General features: G+C 47.0%; 2 protein-coding genes and 1 long non-coding RNA gene across 18 annotated transcripts in view; 2 read left to right on the top strand and 1 right to left on the bottom strand.

Annotated features, from left to right (window-relative positions):
- Ankrd13a (ankyrin repeat domain 13A) overlaps positions 1–5,719 on the bottom strand; it is a 32,432-nt gene extending 26,713 nt beyond the window's left edge. For 2 of the 4 annotated variants that reach the window (XM_031337520.1, XM_031337521.1), the window contains exon 1: positions 5,073–5,295. In XM_031337520.1, coding sequence (XP_031193380.1) covers positions 5,073–5,168 — 96 coding nt within the window. In that variant the 5' untranslated portion in view covers positions 5,169–5,295. Of the gene's footprint in view, positions 1–5,072 lie in introns of all 4 variants that reach the window. The other 2 variants (XM_031337522.1, XM_031337523.1) reach the window with 2 other exon arrangements.
- Positions 5,720–5,734: 15 nt separating this feature from the next.
- On the top strand, positions 5,735–6,526 carry LOC116068234. Its single transcript, XR_004109507.1, has 2 exons — positions 5,735–5,901; positions 6,038–6,526. It is a non-coding gene; the product is annotated as an uncharacterized LOC116068234 (long non-coding RNA).
- Positions 6,527–6,859: 333 nt separating this feature from the next.
- Positions 6,860–21,323, top strand: part of Git2 (GIT ArfGAP 2) — a 48,485-nt gene continuing 34,021 nt past the window's right edge. For all 13 annotated transcript variants that reach the window (XR_004109503.1, XM_031337515.1, XM_031337510.1 and 10 more), the window contains exons 1-7: positions 6,860–7,045; positions 10,344–10,477; positions 12,665–12,777; positions 13,275–13,380; positions 15,157–15,243; positions 15,347–15,477; positions 18,141–18,235. Coding sequence is in view for 12 of the 13 variants with exons in the window: in XM_031337515.1 (XP_031193375.1) it covers positions 6,994–7,045; positions 10,344–10,477; positions 12,665–12,777; positions 13,275–13,380; positions 15,157–15,243; positions 15,347–15,477; positions 18,141–18,235 (718 nt within the window). In the remaining variant the exon portion in view is untranslated. The remainder of the gene's footprint in view (positions 7,046–10,343; positions 10,478–12,664; positions 12,778–13,274; positions 13,381–15,156; positions 15,244–15,346; positions 15,478–18,140; positions 18,236–21,323) is intronic.

Raw genomic sequence — 21,323 nt, 5'->3', positions numbered from 1 at the left:
TGTTCCCTGCCTGCCACCCTCCACTGGTCCCCGTGTTCCCTGCCTGCCACCCTCCACTGGTCCCAGTGCTCCCTGCCTGCCACCCTCCCCCACTGGTCCCCGTGCTCCCTGCCTGCCACCCTCAGCCATCCCAGAACTCCCTTATGCTCTGTCACACAGACCCGCTGCCATTGCCTTCGTCTCTGTAAGAGTTCATTCACTTCCCAGCATCAGTGTAAGGCCAATGGAATTAGCCAGATAACAACTGGAACACAGACACCTTCAACTTCAAAGCCCCACTGAACATCAGAGCTGTGGGTTAAGAGGCACTCCAGTAAGTGACTGACACACTCCACAGTTAGCCAAGCTACATCACCGCCGGCTCCCAGCCACACTCGAAGCTGACAAGGGTTTAGTGTTGAGGTCTGGATAAACTCAACTCTTCTCTCGCTGCAATAGGCATGGGAACAAAATAAAATTCTAGTGCGCCGGCTTCAAGTCTCACTCGTGAGATGGGAAGGCTGAGGCAGCCGACGGCCGATGTTCAGGGGCAATGGCACAGCAAGGCCCATGGTGACTTTACTGTTGGGATGACGGAGATTCTTCATTTTAAAATTTGCAGCTAACTCCCAACTCCTTTAGAAAAACCGGGACATGAATAAAACAGCTAAATCCCTGGGTTTGGGAGCGCTCGAACTGCTGGGCAGCGTTGCGTCCATTTACCGCAGGCCAGAAGCTTGAGCTACTGTGGTCCTTAGCTCCCTGAGGTAGAGGCAGACTCCCTGAATAATGAGCAGAGGTTAAGAAGGCAGGTCTGAGGCCAGCCTGGGCTAGTTGGTTTATTTTAATTCCTAGCCAGGCTCAGTAGCACCAGACCCCCCTCTGCAGAGGGCAGCAGGGGCTATATTTATTATTATATGTAAGTATACTGTAGCTGTCTTTAGACACACCAGAAGAGGGTGTCAGATCTCATTATGGATGGTTGTGAGCCACCATGTGGTTGCTGGGATTTGAACTCAGGACTTCTGGAAGAGCAGTCAATGCTCTTAACCCCTGAGCCATTTCTCCAGCCCAAAACCTTATCTTAAACACACACACACACACACACCATGGGCCGGGAAGGTGCTTAAGTGTGCAAAGAAAGTGTTTGCATCAGGTCCTTCAGGTCAGACCCTCATTGCCCATGTAAAAACACACCTGTCACCCCAGCACTAGGGACACAGAATCAGGAGCATCCCTGGGGTCCAATGGCCAGCCACTCTAGGGCAAGGCGTAAGCTCCGGCTTCAGTGATAAAACTTGTCTCAAAAACTTAGGTAGAGAAATGATTGAGCTTCTTCAATAATCACCCCACTGGCCTCCTCTGCACCCTCACAGGCAAGAACAACCACGAAGACACACACACACACCCCACACACATACACACACACACACACACACACACACACATATACACATATACACAAACACAAATGCATACCAAGAAAAAATAAAAATACAAAATTTTGCTTTTTATTTCTCCTCTATTTGTCTTTCTCTCCAGAGAGAGGAAGGGAGATGAGGAGAGAGGGAAGCAGAGAAAGAGACAAGATTCAGACAGAGCACAAAGCTCCTCTCCAGTTTCAAATTATGGCTCAAGTACAAGCTAAGCTTACGAGTGAGCTGCTCCTCAGATCTCTAGGACAGGAAGCACACTGGCACCTACCTAAGGGTTGGCAGAACTAAATCAAAGATCTCAGAGACCCATGAGATGGCAGGTGCATCACACACACAAATCTAAAAAACAAACAAACAAAAACAAAACAACAACAACAAAAAACCCTACGATTTCATAAGAAAAAATATTTAGCAGAAGCTGGCCACACTGTCTTTTAATTCCAGCACTCAGAAGACTGACCACGGCAGGAGGACAGCCAGGAGTTCAAGGCTGGCCTAGACTATAGAGTAAAGTTCCAGGCCACCCACGTTCACACAGGTGATCATTCAACAAGGGCAAGTCACACGCCCAAACACAGAACTTAGTCAGCACTAGTACGGACCATTCGACCCAACTACCTCCTGGTCAAAGAGGAAGGTGGCTACTTCTTAACCCACAGGGAGTCGGAATGAACACATACTTCCTGCTGTGCTTCTTAAGGATACTCTAGCACTATGGATTATCTTGACCCCAAACCAGTCATATAATTTACAGGGACTCATACAAGGCGAAAGTCCAAGATGCCCCTTATTCGAAATAGTGAAAAATGTCCTAACTGTGACAACAGAGGAGGAGGCCTACACAGCAGCTCCACTGACGTTTGACTCTATAGTCATGGCAGTCAAGATGTCCATGTCAAGGTCTCCTCCCTAGACACAAGTGCTACACTGTCAAGGGATCCATTGTGTTAAATTAGGGCAGCGTCAAAAACCAGAGGACCAGAGGATCAGCAAGTACAAGCATTCTCTCAGCCTTGAAGTCAAGGGCAGCAATGACCTTATGTTTTCTCCCATAGAATCTACTGCAAGACTTTAATTCCCAAACCCTGCCAAGCCTATGATCCCAGGACAGGGGAGGCTGAGAAGGGAGACGCTGAGAGGGTTTGAGGCCAGCCTGGGCTACACACAGGTGACTTGCAGGCCACCAAGATTTACACAGTTAACACCCTGTCTCAAAACAAAAACAAAAGATTTTAATTCCAAATGTCCTTAAGGTTTGTCGTGGTCAAAGACAGCATGTCCATGGGTACCTTTATCTCGATTTTCAGGAAATGGCGACTCGGCCACACTGAGATCTTGACGGAGCTTCCTTTTGCAGCCAGCCCTTCCTCCTCAGTGAGGAGAAAGCTGCTTTCAGAACTCAGGCCTGAAGCCCGTGGTGCGATGATCACGAACCCGTACTTTCAACAGTGCACAGGCTTCGAACCACTCTCTACAGCAGACCCAGAGCCAGAGCCAATGCTGGAGCCCGGAACCCAGATCCCTTCTCCACGTCCTAGCCCTGGGCTATACACTTCAACTTCTTTTCTGCAATTTTTTATTTTTATTTTGAGACAGAGTCAAACTTGCCCAGACTGGCCTTGAATTTGTAGTTCTCCTGCCTCGGCCTCCATTACAGCTGTGGGCCACCATGTCCAGTCAAAACTAGTTACTTTTTGAAATGTCCAGAAGGGGCCTTGAGAATAGGCATCAGAGCCTCTTAGATTCTAGAGAAGGTCTCTGAGCTGTGTATGATACAAAGAGTTATATCAGCAGGTATACTGGGATGGCTGGCAGTGAATCATCGTCTCTGGGGGCATGTGTCATATCTCTTTAAATCCTAAGTAGTTACTGTGTCATCTAATTAAGAACAATGACTCTTACAAAACCTTCTTCGGTCTGGACCGCCCCCCCCCATACCTGAGGATGAAACTCCCCCACAACAGACAAGTGTTGGGCCACTGAGCTGCACACTTTCTTATTTATTTTCAGACAGACCCTCACCAAGTTGCCCAGGCTAGCCTCCAACTCCAAATCTCCCTGCTTCAACTTCCTGGGGCCTTGGGTTACTGATGTACACCGCCATGCCTACCATGGAATCCTTTGCTTGTTTGGTTGTTTGGTTTTTGTTTTTCAAGACAGGGTTTCTCTGTGTAGCCCTGGCTGTCCTGGAACTCACTCTGTAGACCAGGCTGGCCTCAAACTCAGAAATCCACCTGTCTCTGCCTCCCAAGTGCTGGGATTAAAGGCGTGTGCCACCACTGCCCAGCCATGGAATCATTTTTTAATCCTTCCAACTTTACATGGTGCCCATACAACTAAAATGTACGGCAAGCTGCAAACCAACACTTAGCAGAACTGTTCTAACAGCACTGCGGAGCTGGCCCAATGTTTACCAATCACAAGAACCAAGGATTCCCAACAATCACTGAGTCAGCCTTAAGTCATTCAAAAGCAAGTCTGACACACTGGCTAAGATGAATGAATGAAGCCAACAGTAACAATGATGCCGGAGTAATTACAAATCCTTATCTCATTTGCTACAGGTTAGAGAGCAACTCAGGCCACCCATGCCTAATGAAATGACTGCAATGCCATTAATGGCAGGTGTCTCAATCCGGTCTTCAGTAGGCGACCCCCTCCCCCAAATTAGGGGCCAGCTTGGGCTACACAGTGAATTTCAGGCTAAGCAGGGCTACATACACAGTGAGACCTCGTCTCGAGTAAAAACGAAGAAAAGCCAAGAAATCTAAACAAACGAAATAAGAGTTCATATAATGCAAAGATCCTCAACAAGGATCTCATTTGGAGTCAGATAACACTCTGTTGTAGGTGGCTGCCTTGAACCCTGTAGGGCACAGCGGGGACCCTAGCCTCTACCGAACTCCATGCCAACAGCACCCACCTCTCAAGTCAACCCAACCCAAAACATCTCATCTCCTTGCACTCCCAAATGTTCAATATCATCTCTCCATCTGAGAACCACTGATTTAGAGAGGTGGCAATATTAAAAACAAAACAAAACAAAAAAACCAAAGCACTTCAGAACAGGAAGGTCCTAAGGACTCTGAGCAGTAGATTCTCAACTTAAACCAACCACCCTGGGGAGCTCGTTAAAACCCTGATTCCTAGGCCCAGCCCCAGCCCCATCAATTTAGACAAGCACTGGGGTTTCCTCATCACTGCCTACATCCTCATTCTATGGGTAAGGCAAAGTGGGCCCCGGAACATAACTGCTTTGCCCAAGGTCACTAGACAGAACCGGGCCACCGAAACCAACCAAGCTCTTCCCCAGCATCAGGACAGGTGGAGTGTGTGTGTGTGTGTGTGTGTGTCGCTCTTCCGTCTTCGAGGTCATAAAGCTTAAAGGTGAATTCTGGGGCCAGCCGGCCTGAGATAAAAGATCCCGACATGGTACTCATTAGCCCGGTGGCCTTGCGCCTTGCGCAAGGCAAGTAGGCTCTGGGGTCTCAGTTTCCTTCCCTGTCAACTGGAATAATAAGCACTCACTCCTAGCGATATCAGAAAAAGGAGAATGGACCAAAAGCCTCTGGCACCGGGCCCGGTCTACCGTAAGTGCTCGATGGACCCCGGGACTCGGGAGGCGAACCGACCCCGACTCCGTGCCGCGCACCTCACCTGGCCCCGCAGCTCCTTCTCCAGCTGCCGGTAGTCGTTGTTCCAGACCAGGAGGTGCAGCGGGAAGCGGCTGCTGGTGTCGCGTTCCGAGGACATGGCGAGGAGGCCGCCACCCGGGCCTGACCGCCCGCCTGCCACCAGCCTGGATCCGACGGGGTCTCGGGGGCCCGCCCGACCGGCCAGAGAGCGAGGGGAGGAGGGCGGCGAGCGGGCGAGTGCGGGGCGGAGCGGGCGACAAGGGCCTCCGAGTCTGGAGTGGGCGGCGCGGGAGGCCCGGGGTCGCGGGCCGGGCTGGGGACCGGCTCGGGGACCCGCTCGGCCGCGCCCACCCCGCGCCCCGCGCGCTCGCGCCCGCGCTGACAGCTCGCGAACCGACTGCTGCCGGCCGAACCGCCCAGAACAGGGAAGTGCGCAGGCCGTTCCATCGCGCGCCGCGGCGGGGGACTTGGACGCGCGACCGGCCAGAGCCCCGCTCCGTGTCGCCCCGCCGCGCCCCCACGCCGGGACACACGACAGCCAAAGCTCTGTGGAACCTCAGGGCCCTCGAGAAGTCCGAGATCTCCACGCTCAAAACCTACGGTGCGCGCCCCGCGACTCGCGCTCCCCGCCCAGCCTCCTCCAGTGGTGCGCTCCACAATCAGGCCTCTTCCATCGGCTCTGCAGCCCGGGGATGAGCGCGCAGACCTGGACCAAACCATCCGGCTGGAGCCTCCCTCGGCTGCCTTCCACGATTGGTCAGAAACCATTTTGGAAGTGGGCAACGTGAAATCTTTTTCACGGGCGAACCGGAACCTGGAGAGCTGGCACCAGATATCCTCATGATAACAGGGTAGTTGTGTCTGTGGGCTTTTAAGCTTTAGAATGTTTGAACTGGGTGGTTCTGTGCGCAGAAGTCATCCGGTGCTTTGTAAGTTAGGGTGGCGTTCAATGCCATCAGCACTCACTATCCCCAAAACTGTTTCCAGACAGGAGCAGTTGTTCCCTTGGAGGAGGAAAACTGCCCAGTTGAAAACCACCGTTTTGTCTGAATTCCCAACTCGGCTATAATTCAAAGTGCTTGCCGTGAAGGTTTATCCCACATCAGTCTCATCAAGCTAACCATCCAGATTTAGAATTGTGGCCCAATAAAGTATCCAGGTTGGCCCACAGTATGCACAAGTAAAATTCATCCTTTGGATTACGACTTCAGGCACTGTATCTTCTCGACACAACGAAGAACCAAGTGCTGTGTCTGCCCAGACGTTTACAACTGCCACGAAGTCTTCCAGTGCAACCTGCAAGCACCCCCTTTTCCTTATTGGCTTTAGATACACAATCAGCTTTTCAGATGAGTGCGGGGCCGTCCCAAGAATCCTGACCGACCTAGTCCATTCTCCTCGGGTGTGGAGTCCTTGAAAAGTGAATGAAGCTAATACAGGATGCAGTAACATAAAGGCAGTATCTAAAAGCTCTAATGGAGGAATGCGTGGTAACTATCGGTCACATTAGGTAAACACATAAGAGGCTTCTGAGGCCTCTTCTGGACATGACTAAATTAACTTAACTGTTGTCTCCGGGAGATTACATGTATCGAGTTTTTGTCACAAGGTTTTGCTTCTTCCTCTGGTTCTAATCAGTCCTGGAACAAGGAATCACTTCCCTAAAGGGAAGACCCCAATTGCGAGAGTATATCTAGAGACAGGCACGGGAGGGTTGGGCAGACCTCTGCCCTCATTCAAGATGGCGATAAGGAAGAATGCCCTTTCCGGTCACATGACCTGCAAGAAGCCGCAGGACGTCTCCCCGCGCGTGCGCAGTGCGCCGGGGCTGCGAGGCGCTGTGAGGGGAGAGGCGCCGCCAGCGCCGCCCGGGGACCCGTTAGAGCGGAAGCGCAGCCGCCGCCTCTGCCGTCGCGGGGTTCCCGGCAGGTGAAGCGGGAACCATGTCGAAGCGGCTCCGGAGCAGCGACGTGTGCGCCGACTGCAGCGGGCCTGGTGAGTGACGCCGGGCCCCCTCGTCGCGCTCTCCGGGCCGGGACCCCTGGTGGGGCGGTCCCCGCGGGCAGGAGCTTGACTGCGGCCCAGTCACTCCGACCCCCGGGCCGCCGGGGCGCGAGACCGTCCCGGGCCTGCCAGCCGCGCGGCCAGGGGCTCCCTCCGTCCTGCTGCCCGGCGAAGCGCACAGGCGGAGGGCCCGGGACCGGACGGGACGGGACGGGACGGGTTTAGGCAGCTCCGGAAGGCCAGTGACAGGAGTCAGACGCGGGCGGCCCAAGGCTGCAGGTGTTTCCCCTTCTCGGTCTCCCGTCCCGCGCGAGTGAGCGACCGCCCGCTGCGCCGCCCCAAGGACCACGGGTGGAGGACTGCCCTGCTCCGGGCGGCCGCTCCAGGGGGGGGGGGGGGGACAGACTGCCCCTGGTCGGAAGCGCAAGTTTGAGGATCCGTGTTCCCACCAGAGTTTGCCTCTACATGACCTTGGACTGATGACTTGTCTTGCTCAAACCTTGATTTCCTCGTTTTTTCCGCTGGAAATCATCGCCAGGGCAGTGCGCAGTGGTCAATGGATAGTCCCCGGGGGATCGTCTCTTTTGTAGGATAACTCAGTTCAAAACCCTTTTAAGTTCCTTCAGCTGCAGTTTGGCTTCAGAGTCTTACCAAACTAACACTGTTGCTCGCAGTGTAAACTCAGCGATTTCAAACCGCCAAAACTGTTCTTACTGCAGATAGGATTTGGATTTGAAGATTGGATGATGGCTTTGTAATTGGAACCCTACTGACATGTCTCGATTCAGATTTTGTGTGTGTGTGCTTGTTTTGCTCCTTGGACCTTTCGCATTTGAAGTCAACTATCAGATGACTTTTCTGATGTAGCAGTGTTCAATAAACAGTCTTAATTAAGCCATTGAACATCTGCGGCTTGCAGCTGATTTTTCTCTTCATCTTGTCATTTGGAAGCAGGGACTGGTTTTAAGTGGTACGGTGGTGACCTGTACTGGTTATTTCATGGCCCTGATTAACAAATGGAAGATAAAGAGAAGCAGGGACACTTTTAAAAGACGTGCTTTATCTGAAAGCCTGGTTTATACAAACTATTATTTCTCTAACGATGTTGTTTGTTCCGCTTCCTTTTCTTGCCTGTGTTCCGTTGATTCACGTCTAACTTAAAAACTTCCGCTTGGGATGCATGTTCCTTACTTCTCCAAGGGATGGTACATGGCAGAAGCAGATTGCCTCACCTTGCCACCCTGAGAACCATCTTGTCCATTTGTGGTGCTTCAGGACCTTTTCTGTTGTTTCATATTAGAGGTCTTGAATGCCAAAATCTAGAAAGGCTTGAGTCACTTCCTTCCTGTTTTGAATAGAATGAAGCTACCTTGAAGGTTGAGGAACAACTAGGAATGCATATTGCCTTTTGTGCACAGCTCAGGTGAGAGGTTACCTGTAGGAGTTGGGCTCCTTTGAGATCCTCACATAAGGCCTTCTCAGAAGATGCTCAGATACTTGACTCTCCTGGACAACATTTGCATAAGCCGGGTGGGGGCACAGATACTTTTGCAATCCACTTGTGGTGTTCATGGAACCTGATTAAAAAGTCCTGCCTTCCAGATAAACTGGAAGGGCTTCATGCAACCTCACTCATAAAAGCATATTTTTTATGTGTTAGTGGAGACCAATGTGTGATGCGTGTTAAACATTGCTATCCTTTTCCTGACTAGTTTGTCTCAAGAGTTGTACTGTGGACCTCTGATACCTCTGATAATGAAAAGCAAAGTCACACTTTCAGTATTATTTCAGTAATATTTCAATATTAATACCTTACTGCAGAAAGCAGAGATGTCACATGTCTGTGTGCAGAGCCTCGAGTTTCCCATCCTTGCTTCGTAGAAAGGCTGGTAGCACCTATGGTAAAGCTGACTGAAACCTTTTCTGTTTTGTTTTAGAGGAGTCGCTCCACTGTGATTATGTCTGTTTGCCTTTGTGTCCTGGGGATCAAAGCCAGGCCTACACAATTGCTAGGAGAGCCACACCCTCAGTTCTGATTTCTTGTTTGTTTTTAATGAATCTAGTTCATTTAAAATGTACCATTCCTGTGCCGAAACGACCGACAGACACTTTATTTTTATTAAGTTGTCCCTCCTGTGAGATATGTCACTATTCCAATTTGGACCACGGTAAGAACACTCAGAGACACAGCTTGCCTCAGATTATTGCACTAGGGGCGGCAGCAGGGTTGGGATTCAAACTGTGGACTATTTGTCTCCATAATCAGCCTTCTTAGCCACTGTACAATCTGGCTCCCAGGGTTTGTCCTTGATTAAAATCCTATAACTTTTCATTATATAGCTTGAAAGGGTTGAAATAAACATAAAAAATGGTAAAGATGATCTACATGCATTTCAGAGATATTTTTGGACATTGAAGAATTTAAAGTGTAAGCGTTAGGCCAGGCAGCTACAGTAGCACCTAATGCCTCAGGTGAGTCTGATGAAATGTGGTTTCTACGGCTGTTTACTCACCCAGATCCATCCTACCGACCTAGTATGAGTTATTCCTTGTATGACAGGTTCTTTGATGTTTTGTGGGATTTTAAAGGAAAAAGGTATTGTACTCAACCAAAAAAGTACCATTACGTCTGTTCGTTTGAAGAACTTTCAGAAGGTAGTCTAAAACTGGGGTGCTGTTATCTGCCTGAGCACAGTGGGCACCATTGCTTGCCCCCCACCCATCCCTCAGGCATGGGAGCCAAGCCCTTCTGCAGTTCTCTCCTAGCTTCTGTTAGCATGTGGGTCTGGGCTTCCTGCTCTGGGCAGCAGTGAGTTCACCATTTACCTTAACTACTATTATGCAGATAATCCACTGTGGGATCACACAACTCTGTTATTCACAAAAAGGGACTCAACACTGTCATCCAGTCAGCCTAGAGTGCCTGCCTAGCCCAGCCAGACAAGACCCGCTCAGTCTCTAGCATTGCAAGTGAACAGTGGAGTGATCCACACCTGCCCCCTCAATCTGCTGCTCTAACTCAGGTTCCCTGAGAGCACGTGTCTGTGGTGTGCACCCACAGCTAGGCTGCAGACTGTGGCCTGCACAGGAAGGCGACTGCCATGAGGCTGCCAGCCCAATTAGCAGAGCAGTTAGCCAGCGGGGAGGACCATCAGCTTCCTATGTTGAGAAGCAGATAAAACAACAACAACAACATGTCCTGTTTTTTCTTAAAAACCAGACAGCAGCCATCTTTTGCCCATAGCAACCAATTGGTGTCTTTGCCTCTGAGGTGTTGTTCTTTTTCCAGATCCTTCCTGGGCGTCAGTAAATAGGGGAACTTTCATATGTGATGAGTGTTGCAGTGTTCATCGGAGTCTGGGGCGCCATATCTCCCAAGTGAGGCATCTTAAACATACACCGTGGCCTCCAACCCTGCTCCAGGTAAATGATAGGGGGAGTCCTCATAATTGGAAAATTGTGTTTTAGGGATTATTGATTAGCAACTAAAATACTGCCCAATGGACATCTTAAATCTTATAAAAGTTTACTTTGCTGGGTTTGAGGCCAGTCTGGTCTACAGAGTGAGTTCCAGGACAGCCAGGGCTACACAGAGAAACCCTGTCTTGAAACACTGCCCCCCAAAAGTTTACTTTGATTTTAATTAAATAAGTATTGTCCCATCAAGTCTATGTATAGTATAAAGGTTGTCCTGCATTGAAATCATTACCTGTTCTTTCTTTGCTTACCTACCATAATCTTGTTCCCCCAAGCTCAGTTATACATAGACAAATATTTCAATAGATTGTGTCAATATAAAGCTTAAATTTCCTAGTGCGTTTTCACCTCTGGCTTTCTAGATTATCAGCAGAAATTGTTGTGTTGTGTTGAGTTGTGTTTTGTGTGAGACAGAGTCTCACTATGTAGCCCTAGCTGTCCTTGAACTCGCAGGTATTCACCTGCCTCTGTTTAAGTACTAGGATTAAGGGTGTATGCCACCATGTCCAACTTCAGAAATAATTTTTATTTTTTAATTTTTTTAGATTTATTTCTTTTATATGTATAAGTGTTTGTGTATGTGCCCACAAAGGCCACAAGGGGGCATTAGATTTCCTGAAACTGGAATTACAGATAGTTGTGACCCACCACGTGGGTGCTGGGACTCATATCCAGGTCCTCTACCAGAGCAACAAAATGCTTGGTTTAACACTTGAGCCATCTCTGCAGCCCTAAGAAATTATTTTTTAAAAGTCTTTCTTTCCTATAAACTGTAATAAATGATCCAGAAACTTTTCATTAACAAGCAAATTCCTGAGTACCAGCCCATATTTTTAGAACATTTTTTCCTGCTTTGTTAGCAGCATAGACTGGGATTCCTCAGAAATTGCTTCAATATCTGCAGTTTTTTAAAAAGCTCTTGCTGTTGTTCAGAGCCTGAGTGGGCATGTTGTGATTGTATGCCTCACACTTGTCAGGGGTCTTTGTCTTATTTGGGATCTGGTGTCATGTTCCCTGTACTTCTGTTTGAGATACACATTCATCATTTCTCCTGGAACTCAGGATTAATCCTCTGTTTTGCAATATTTGTCTTAGTACACATTTCACTAAATCTGTAACAGCTGCACTGCAGCCCCTTAAACTCCTACGAGCCAAGGCACCAAAGCAAGTGGGTCTGATAACTGATGAGAAGCCCGAGAGCTACACTAGCAGCCAGGCATCTCTAGGAGTCCTATTTGAAAAGCGAGTTGAAAGATGTTTATGAAAAGTTCAACTTAGGAGCTGTAGAGACGGCTCAGTCTTTAAAGGCTAGGCTCACAACCAAAAATATTAGAGTTCTGTTAGAATTGTCCGCCGAATGGTGGTGGCGCAGGCCTTTAATCCCAGCACTTGGGAGGCAGAGGCAGGCGGATTTCTGAGTTCGAGGCCAGCCTGGTCTACCTGGTCTACAGAGTGAGTTCCAGGACAGCCAGGGCTACACAGAGAAACCCAGTCTCGAAAAACCAAAAAAAAAAAAAAAAAAAAAAAAAAAAAAAAAAAAAAAAAAAAAAAAGAAGGAAAGAAAGAATTGTCCAAAGGCCCATTTTAGTAAAAGGTTTAGGATGCTCCACCCGTATCTGTCTTTGTTTACAATTTTAGAATTTACAAATGGTCCAGAGATGAATAATTAAAAGTGCTAGCTAGGGTTGACCTTAAGGTATCAGACTCTAAAGGGTGAGTCATGAACCACAGTGGGGTGTGAGAAAGCTTAGCACTCAGATATGTGTTTATTGCATTACTTTATTTAGTCATGTACAAGAAAAGTAACATAAGTATTAATAAATTATTTTAAATAGGTTAAGTGAATGGTGTACACAATGGTAAACAGCGTGTGTTCAGGCAGGTATGTGCCAAGGAGCTGGGATTGGGCTAGCCTACAAGCAAAGCTGAATCCTTTGTGGTGCTCCTAAGTCTCACTGCCAATCAGGATCAGTGATGGCGCAGTACCCGGTCTCACTGTGCAGTCAGAAGCAGTGGTAGGGTGGTCCCCAGGCATGGAGTGTTTTTAATGCAGCACTATTTTTTCATTTTTGTTACTGATTGTTTTTGAATATTTGTAGAAATAAAATGTCATTTCATACTTCTTGTTTTCAGATGGTTGAGACCTTGTACAACAACGGTGCTAATTCTATATGGGAACATTCTCTGCTTGACCCTGCTTCTATTATGAGTGGGAGACGGAAAGCTAATCCACAGGATAAAGTCCAGTGAGTGGAATGTTTATAACATCTATTTTTTCACAACAAATGGCCCTGTGAAAAGGAATGTGGCTATTTTGATCAGCCTCCAAAGGGGCTGTGGGCTGTGCCTGGGACATTTGCTATTGGGAAGGCAGAGAGAGGCAGGGGACCATAACTTTTGTTGCTTACCCAATTGAAGTTAATGATTTCTCCAGTTGAAGACCAGGGCTTGGAACTAGGTGTAATCAGATAGATGAAGCCAAGAAGCATGGCTCTGGCAGCATTCTGTCAGTGCCTGGCTGTGTCACAGGGTTAAATGCTGCTTCCTTGAGGTGCCCAGTCGAGAAAGGTGCTGTGAACAGCGGACATTCTGTGTGTGTTGTCAGCTCTGCTGAAATGGATTCCAGTTTTGCTCATCTTACTCTCCAGTGGGGGTGGGGGTCACTTCCTCTTCTTACAGCACAAAGAATGAGAAATGTGTCAGAGCTGTAAGTGAACTGTGTTCTTTTTTGTTTTCAAACTAGCCCCAATAAAGCAGAATTCATCAGAGCCAAGTATCAGATGTTAGCGTTTGTCCACCGATTGCCCTGCCGTGAGGATGACAGCGTGACAGCCAAAGATCTCAGTAAGGTGGGCTCGCTCTGTAGTCTTTGGGGCCCAGTGAGATGGGCCACTTCCCTTAAAGCAGTACTAGAAGGAAGAAACATCTTTTCGTGCCATTAAATAACTGACTTTTCTCCTTTAAGTGGTATTCACTCCTCCTCTTGGACATACTAGACAAAAGGAAAATATGTGTCTAAGAAACTGTATTATTTTTCCTCTTTTATTTTCATTTAATTGATTAATTAATTTGTACTTTTTCGGTACAGTTTTCACGTAGATTTTGGTAAGTTCTTTACTTGGAAATAATAGCCATTTCAAAAGAGTTTCTAGAGGACCTAGGATCTAAAAGAGACCAGAACAGTAGAGGGAGGGGGCCAACTGCTTCAGCTTTCCGGGTTCAAGGCTAGAGGGGTCTTCAGAAGGCAGAGTCTAGAGCTGTAGCACAGCAGTGTCTGCTATACTGTGAGCAGGTGCTTTCTCTGTGGGCCTTAGATGTTTCTAAGAGATGCTGTAGAAATGGACATCACAGTTTTTTGGAGCAGTGCTTTAAACTAGATGCTCACTCAATAAAGCATGTACACAATTCAGAATACTAATTCTGCATAGACATATATCTGTGTGTAATTTTCCTAGTAATCAAATAGTTTCCTTTTTTACCAAATTTAAAAAAAAAAAAAAAGATAGCTAGATGGGGTGCCATACATCTTTTTTAGTCCCCAGCATTCAGGAGGCAGAGACAGGCAAATAGCAGTGAATTCAAGGCCAGCTTGGTCTATATAGTGAATTCCAGGACAGCTAGGGCTACAGTGAGTCCTTGTGTAAAAGGATGTGTGTATAAAAATAATAAGGATAGAAAGAAGACAGCAATGACTTGGGTTGGAGAGATGGTTCAGTGATTAAGAGCACATGCTGGGAAGTAAAAAAAAAAAAAAAAAAAAAAGAGCACATGCTGTTCCTGCAGATGGCCCTATCAGATGACTCACAACCATGTATAACTCCAGCTCCCGGGGATCTGACCCCCCCTTCTGGCCTCTGCTGGTGATTGCACTCAGTGTGCATTGATGTATACATACATATAATTAAAAATAAAATAAAATTAAAAAAAAAGACTGGTTCCAGTGGTGTTCTCTGCCCTGTGAGACAGTCAGGACAGTTGTAGAGTAGCCCTGAAGGAGAGTGGTTTGGTTTCTGGGAGTTTAAAAGCATTTCTGTGATGATATGGATTTAGCATGCACAGGACCACTTCCCACAGAGAGTAACCTGGCGAAAGCACTATGTGGATGGACAGACAGTGCATACGGATAGTGAGTGCTGTGAGCAGGTGGACAGCGTGTGCAGCAGGTAGCTGGAGCTGCTGGGATCAGCTAAAAATGAATAGTGAAGCAGCATCTGAGTTTTGACATTTCCTGTCACATTCAGTCCATGCCATAACCCTATTGGCAGAGGGCATTGGAGCACCCAAGCTCCGCTGCTCAGAATTTTTCTCAGAACACACAGCTAGAAGGAAGTAGGCCTTGAAATCCATTCCTTCCCAAACCACCTCCTTTTCAAGTGCTTCTTGCTCACTTTATAGTTGTACCTCTTACTGGCAAGTCTGCATTTGGGTAGATTGGCCTTTGCATAAAATTGACGACCCCGCCTGCAGCCATTGTAAACAGCAAAGAACACCCCCGCCCCACCCATCTTCCCGAGCCAAATAAAGACTTGTTACTGGTATAAAGTGTGTTAAAATAAGTGACCAGCAGCTCTGGCACATCACTCCTGACGCTTTTGACAAGTATTATGTTTCTGTTTGTTTTTCAGCAACTCCATTCAAGTGTGAGAACAGGGAATCTTGAGACCTGTCTGAGACTGTTGTCTTTAGGAGCCCAAGCCAACTTCTTTCATCCTGTATGGAAATGTCAATTATTCAGATATTAGACTACTGAGTTATGTGTGGATAGTCCAGGCCTGCTTAGTTTACTCTTTTTGTCTACTTATTAACAATTTTTAGGAAAAAGGAAGCACTCCACTCCACGTCGCCTCCAAAGCAGGACAGATCTTACAGGCCGAATTACTGGCAGTGTACGGAGCTGACCCAGGCACACAAGATTCTAGTGGGAAGACTCCTGTTGATTATGCAAGGTGAGGGCTAAGGTTCTCGCTGTGCTGTGTGCCGACCGTGGGTTCCTTGCAAGTGGTATGGCTGTGTTTAGCTCTTTTGAAGATTTATATTCTGTTATTTGTTGATGAAGATGTTTCAAATGTGTATCAGCTGAGACAGACAAGATGAGAGGATTGCAGAGTCCCAGCTGGTGAGGTTAACATCCAGTCCTCATAGCACAATGGTTTTCAGGTCATAGCGTACAGATCAGGGATCAGGAACTGAGAGTAGGGGTGGCTGGAGAGTGGGCTCAGTGGTTCAGATTGCCATCAGCTCTTGCAGAGAACTGGTGTTCAGGGTTAAGTTTCTAGCACCATGGTACCTCATCTGTACCTTCAGTTTCATGAGATCTAGCCCTCTCTTCTGGCCTCCAAGGGCACCAGGCACACACATAGTGCACTTACGGGCAGGCAGAATATTACGTACATAAAAATCAATATATCTTAATTTTAAAAGTTAAAGAATTAGAGAAGGCTAGAGAAATGGCTCACTGAGTGGTATACTTTCCTGAAAGCATGAAGACCATAACTGGGCTGGAAATGACATAGTGCTTCAGCACTGGCCTGTCGTCTGTGGGCAAGGTTAAGACAGGAAGATCTAGGACAATGCTGTGTCCTAAGTATCTGGGGCTGCGTGAGGTGACTTGACGAGGCCTAATCAATGCTGCAGATTTGAGTGATGGAAGATGGGCAGCTTTCCTGCCTTTTCCTGCTATTTTATTAACTATGAAGGATCATGTTCTACTTCATAAAGAATGCAATGGGAAATGGCAAAAGTCTGTCCTAGAGTCCTAGCACTTACTTCTCTGGAAGAGATGATTAATAAATACTTGAAAAAATTGAGGCAGGATTATATATGGATTGTTGTCAAAATGGACAGCCATGTTTTATTTTGTTTTCCTTTTTAAGATGGTATGACTCTGTAACACAGTCTGGCCTTGAATTCACAACAGTCTTCCCGCTTGTGCTGCCCGCCCTCCCCCTGCTGTGATAACACATGGAAACTACCATGCACAGCTGACAGCGGGTCCTAAAAAGCACATGTGCTTTAGTCAAGAAAAGCCCTGCTGCCTTAACAACCTGAATGTGGTCCCCAGAGTCCACAGGAAAAGGCAGGTGTGGTCTCACACATCTGTAAGCCCAGCCAGATGAGAGGTAGACAGAGAAGAGTCATAAAGCGTGAGCTGGTGTAGCATGGCAGAGAGACCCTGCTTCCATCAATAAGATGGAAAGCAAGAACCCATTCCCAGAAGTCATGCCCCAGCCACACACATGCCGTGATACACACTCACAGTCGCACACAGAATCAATTTTAAAGGGCATGTGTTAGGGGCTGTGGGGGATGGTCCACTAATTAAAGTACTTGCTGTGGACGCATGAAAGTCAGCGTTCAGATCCTCAGAACACATAAATGCCATGGAGGAGTGGGGGCCTACTCTAGTCCAGTCTTAGGAGGCAGAGACAAAGGATCGCCACAGCTGGCTGACTAGCAAGACTAGCTGGACCATCAAGTTCTAGTTCAGTCAAGACCCTGCCTCGATGATAGTGGTCAAGGAAGATTGCTGATGTAAGCCTTGAGCCTCCATATACATGTGCATTCACACACACATAGGCCCACATACGTGCAAAAAATGAACGTATATAAGGTTTCTTTGTGGTGGCCCCAGTGATTCCATTATTTCAGATAGTCTTTAAGGAGTCATTTGAATATGAACTTGTGAAGGAGGAGCTAAAGTATCCTTCAGAGAGGAAAGGCAGAGTCGGGTGGAAGACAGGGACAGACAGTGTTCATCCCTCAGAGATGGGACTGGAGACAGCAAGGTGTGGGGCCGTTAGAGAAGCCCAGTGCTCCATCAGCATTGAGTCCCAACGTGCTGCTTTATTTCATCCACTGCGAGAGCTCTGTCAGGTGCATCAGCACAAGCTGAGAAGCTGTCTGGTGGACTTGTGTGGACTTGTCAGGAAGTATTATGTTGAGAGAGAAACTGGCTAATGCTAGATTGATCTTTGAAGATACCAGAATCCACAGCAGACACTTTATCATTCACCTCAGCTTCTCTTGAACACTTTGCATGGAGTGGTGTCTCAGTGTAAGTTGACTATGAGTTAAGAAAAGCAACGCTGTTTCCTGTTTATGTAGAGGCAGAAGTAGCCACAGGGATGAACTCTGCAGTGGGTCAGTCTGCCTTGAAGTCCTTGAAGTGATTTCTGATTTCTAGACTGATTTGAGGTCAACTGACTCCGTGCATCAGGATCCTGTGAAGGAAAGGCTTCTCCAGAATGTTGACGCCTGGGGCCATCCTGTCTTGACTGACTCACAAGTCCCAACGCTCTATATTCTAGGAACACTCCAGTTAGCTATTGAGAACCTCTTCCATTACATCGTTAAATGAAGTCAATTTTTATCCCTCTCATAAGTCATTAACTGCATAAGGTGCACTCTCTTACACCATAAGGAAAGAAGATATCTTAGGTAGGAGCCACAGCTTACAGAGGGACTGAAAGTGATCGTGATGGTCAGCCGTGCATAATATTCTAGACAGCCATGCTTGATAAGCTGCTCAGGTGTCTCAGAGCGGCTTTGTGCTCTCTGACTCAGCCGCTGGATGGTCAGCTGTGTCAATGGTGCTTTGTTTTCTTGGTAGGCAAGGAGGGCACCATGAGCTGGCAGAACGCCTCGTAGAAATACAGTACGAGCTGACGGACAGACTGGCCTTCTACCTCTGTGGCCGGAAACCAGGTGAGTGAGAGGAGAGCAGCCTTGCTCACCTCAAATCTGGAGGGACAAATCAGAACAGCGTCTTTCCTTGAAAAGAAAGAAGAAGATTGTCAGGAAGGTTTGTATTTGGAAGAATAATGTAAATGCAGAATTTTTATGTTTGTTTTTGTTTTGCATGTTAGATAGCGTCTCATAATGTATCCCAGCTTAGCCGGGAACTTGCTGTGTATCTTCAGCAGGTTTTAAACTTTTTTTACATAATTTTTTTGAGATACTATAATTACATCATTTCCCCCTACCCTTCCTCCCTCCAAACCCTCCTCCATACCACACACCGTGCAGTAGAAGCGCAGAGCTAGAGCCTTCATTACTAGAAGTATGTTGAGGACAGGGATGGCCTAGTTGGCTCTTCAAAACCTTCACTCTCTCTTCACTAGAAGAAATTAATCTTTATCCCTCTCATAAGTCTGGAAATCTGTAAGTATCCCACACTAATAAAGGAAAGAGGGTCACTCAGGTGTGACAGTAGAGCTGAATAAATTGCACAGTTGCAGCAGATAAACACAAAGCCTAAAGAATTGTCTCTTCAGCCCTATACAGAGACATTACCAACTCCATTTAAAAATCATGTTTGTGGAAGAGCTCATACTTGGATGTGTGTGCTCACACACAGGGCAGAGTTCAACATACAGGAATCCTTTCCTACCATGTGGTTTCTGGGGATCACACTTGGGTTGTCAGAAGTGGTAGCAAGTACTTTTAATTCTGAGCCATCTCATGGGCTCAGGGTTTGCCAGCTCCTGATGCACAGTGCCCACATGCATGTGTGCAGAGCTTCCTTACCCTGATTGTGCAATAAGATTAGGAGCCATTTGGGGACAAGGTGGAGCAAGCATATGCTAGTCCATCTCACCTTTTGTTTGGTTTTGTTGTTGTTGTTGTTTTTTGTTTTTTTGAGGCAGGGTTTCTCTGAGTAGCCCTGGCTGTCCTGGAACTCACTCTGTAGACCAGGCTGGCCTCAAACTCAGAAGTCTGCCTGCCTCTGCCTCCCAAGTGTATCTCACCTTTTTAAATGGAACTAAAAACTATGGACAAAATGTTTAGCTTTGAAAAGTAAATCCTTGCTAAGAATAACAAGACCTGAAGTCCCATCAAGCTGATGGAGTCTTCCTTCTGTGGACGCAATGGTGGCCTGTGATCTGGAGCTGCCGAACAGGTACAGAGAAGCCTTCTCTTTACAATTTGAGAAGTGACACTTGAAGCAGACAGACAGGAAGAAGGTTCCTCTGGGTTGGTTCATTTTATTTTTCTGTTCTTTCTTTTTTTTTTTTTTCTTTTGGTTTTTCGAGACAAGGTCTTTCTGTGTAGCCCTGGCTGTCCTGGAACTCACTCTGTAGACCAGACTGGCCTCGAACTCAGAAATCCGCCTGCCTCTGTCTCCCAAGTGCTGAGATTAAAGGTGTGTGCCACCATTTCCCATTCTTTCTAACAGGAATATGGGTGGGTGGCAACAACAATGGCAGTACATGGTACAGGTGTCTAAATGTCTGGCTACCAGCATGAAAGAATATGGATTGTGGGCCAGGCAGTGGTGGCGCATGCCTTTAATCCCAGAACTTAGGAGGCAGAGGCAGGTGGATTTCTGAGTTCAAGGCCAGCCTGGTCTACAGAGTAAGTTCCAGAACAGCCAGAGCTGTACAGAGAAACCCTGTCTCGAAAAACCAAAAAAAAAAAAATATATATGGATTGTGTTTCTCTTGCTGCCTGCTTTACAGGCAAAGCCCAGCTTGCTCTGTTGCCTGCTAAAAAACAGAAATAACATTTTGCATAGATCTTGAAGAAGCCCAGAGTCTTACAATACAATGTTTAGAATTCCCAGATTCCATCTATAGTGACTCAGTGGATGAAGAGGCAGGAAAACCTCAAGACGTGGAGAAAACAGATGCTAAGTGAACAGACGCTAGGCCTGGGGCCAGCTGGTGGCCAGCAGGTAAAGAGAATGGGCCACCCAATGACCTGAGTGACCCTGTAACACACATGATAGCCAGCTCCCATAAGTTGTCCTGTTGGAATTGTCAGAACATTTTTTTAGGTTTATTTATTTTTATGTATATGAGTATACTGTAACTGTCTTCAGACACACTAGAAGAGGGCATCAGATCTCATTATAGATAGTTGTGAGCCACCATATGGTTGCTGGGAATTGAACTCAGGATCTTTGGAAGAGCAGTCAGTGCTCTTAACTGCTGAGCCATCTCTCCTGCCCTGTTGGAAACATTTTAACCAGCTAGTAAGACCATAGTCTGAAGAACAATGAACATTCTTTAAAAAAAAAAAAAAAAAAAAAAAAAAAAAAAAAAAAAAAAAAAAAAAAGCACGTAAGAATGTTAGAAATGAAAATAACAATGCGGCAGTGGTGGTACACAGCTTTAATTATGGAGGCAGAGGCAGGTGAGACCCTGAGTTCAAGGCCAACCTAATCTAGGACAGTTAGAGCTACATAGAAAAATCATGTGTCGAAAAGCCAAAAAATAAAATAAAATAAATTACAGTACCTAAAATACTAACTCCAGATTAATAGGTTTAATAGATAGCTAGAAATATTCAAAACATAAATTGAAAATAGACAGCTAGGTAGTGATGTGGCTCATGGTAGAGTGGTTACCTGGCATGTGGAAGGCCCAGTCCCCAGGACAAGGGAAAGAGAGCCATCAGCAGCCTCAGGACCTGTGGGGAAGCACTAGAAGAATGGGGTGGGGACACTTCAGGGATAAAGGATTTGCTCTGCAAACCTAAGACCTGTGCTTAGTTCCAGCACCCATGTAAGAAACCAGGTGTGGGACACATGTCTGTAAGTCCCACCACTGGAAGCAGAGAAACTAGGATCACTGGGGCTTGCTGGCCAGTGAGTCTAACTAGTCAACAAGTCCCAGGTAAGAGACCCTGTCTCAAAAAGCATTGGTGGTATCTACATGCCTGGGTACAACAGCAATTAGTGATAAAAAGAGGCTATGAATTTAAAAGAGCAAGGAGGGAAGTCTGAGGGCTTGCGGGGGAGAAAAAAATGAAAAATGACATAATTGCCAGGCGGTGGTGGCACACACCTTTA

The sequence above is a fragment of the Mastomys coucha genome, unplaced genomic scaffold (assembly GCF_008632895.1).
Source record: "Mastomys coucha isolate ucsf_1 unplaced genomic scaffold, UCSF_Mcou_1 pScaffold22, whole genome shotgun sequence".
Taxonomy (NCBI): Eukaryota; Metazoa; Chordata; class Mammalia; order Rodentia; family Muridae; genus Mastomys; species Mastomys coucha.
Note: the sequence above shows the minus strand (reverse complement) of the source record. Positions and strands in the feature narration are given on the sequence as shown.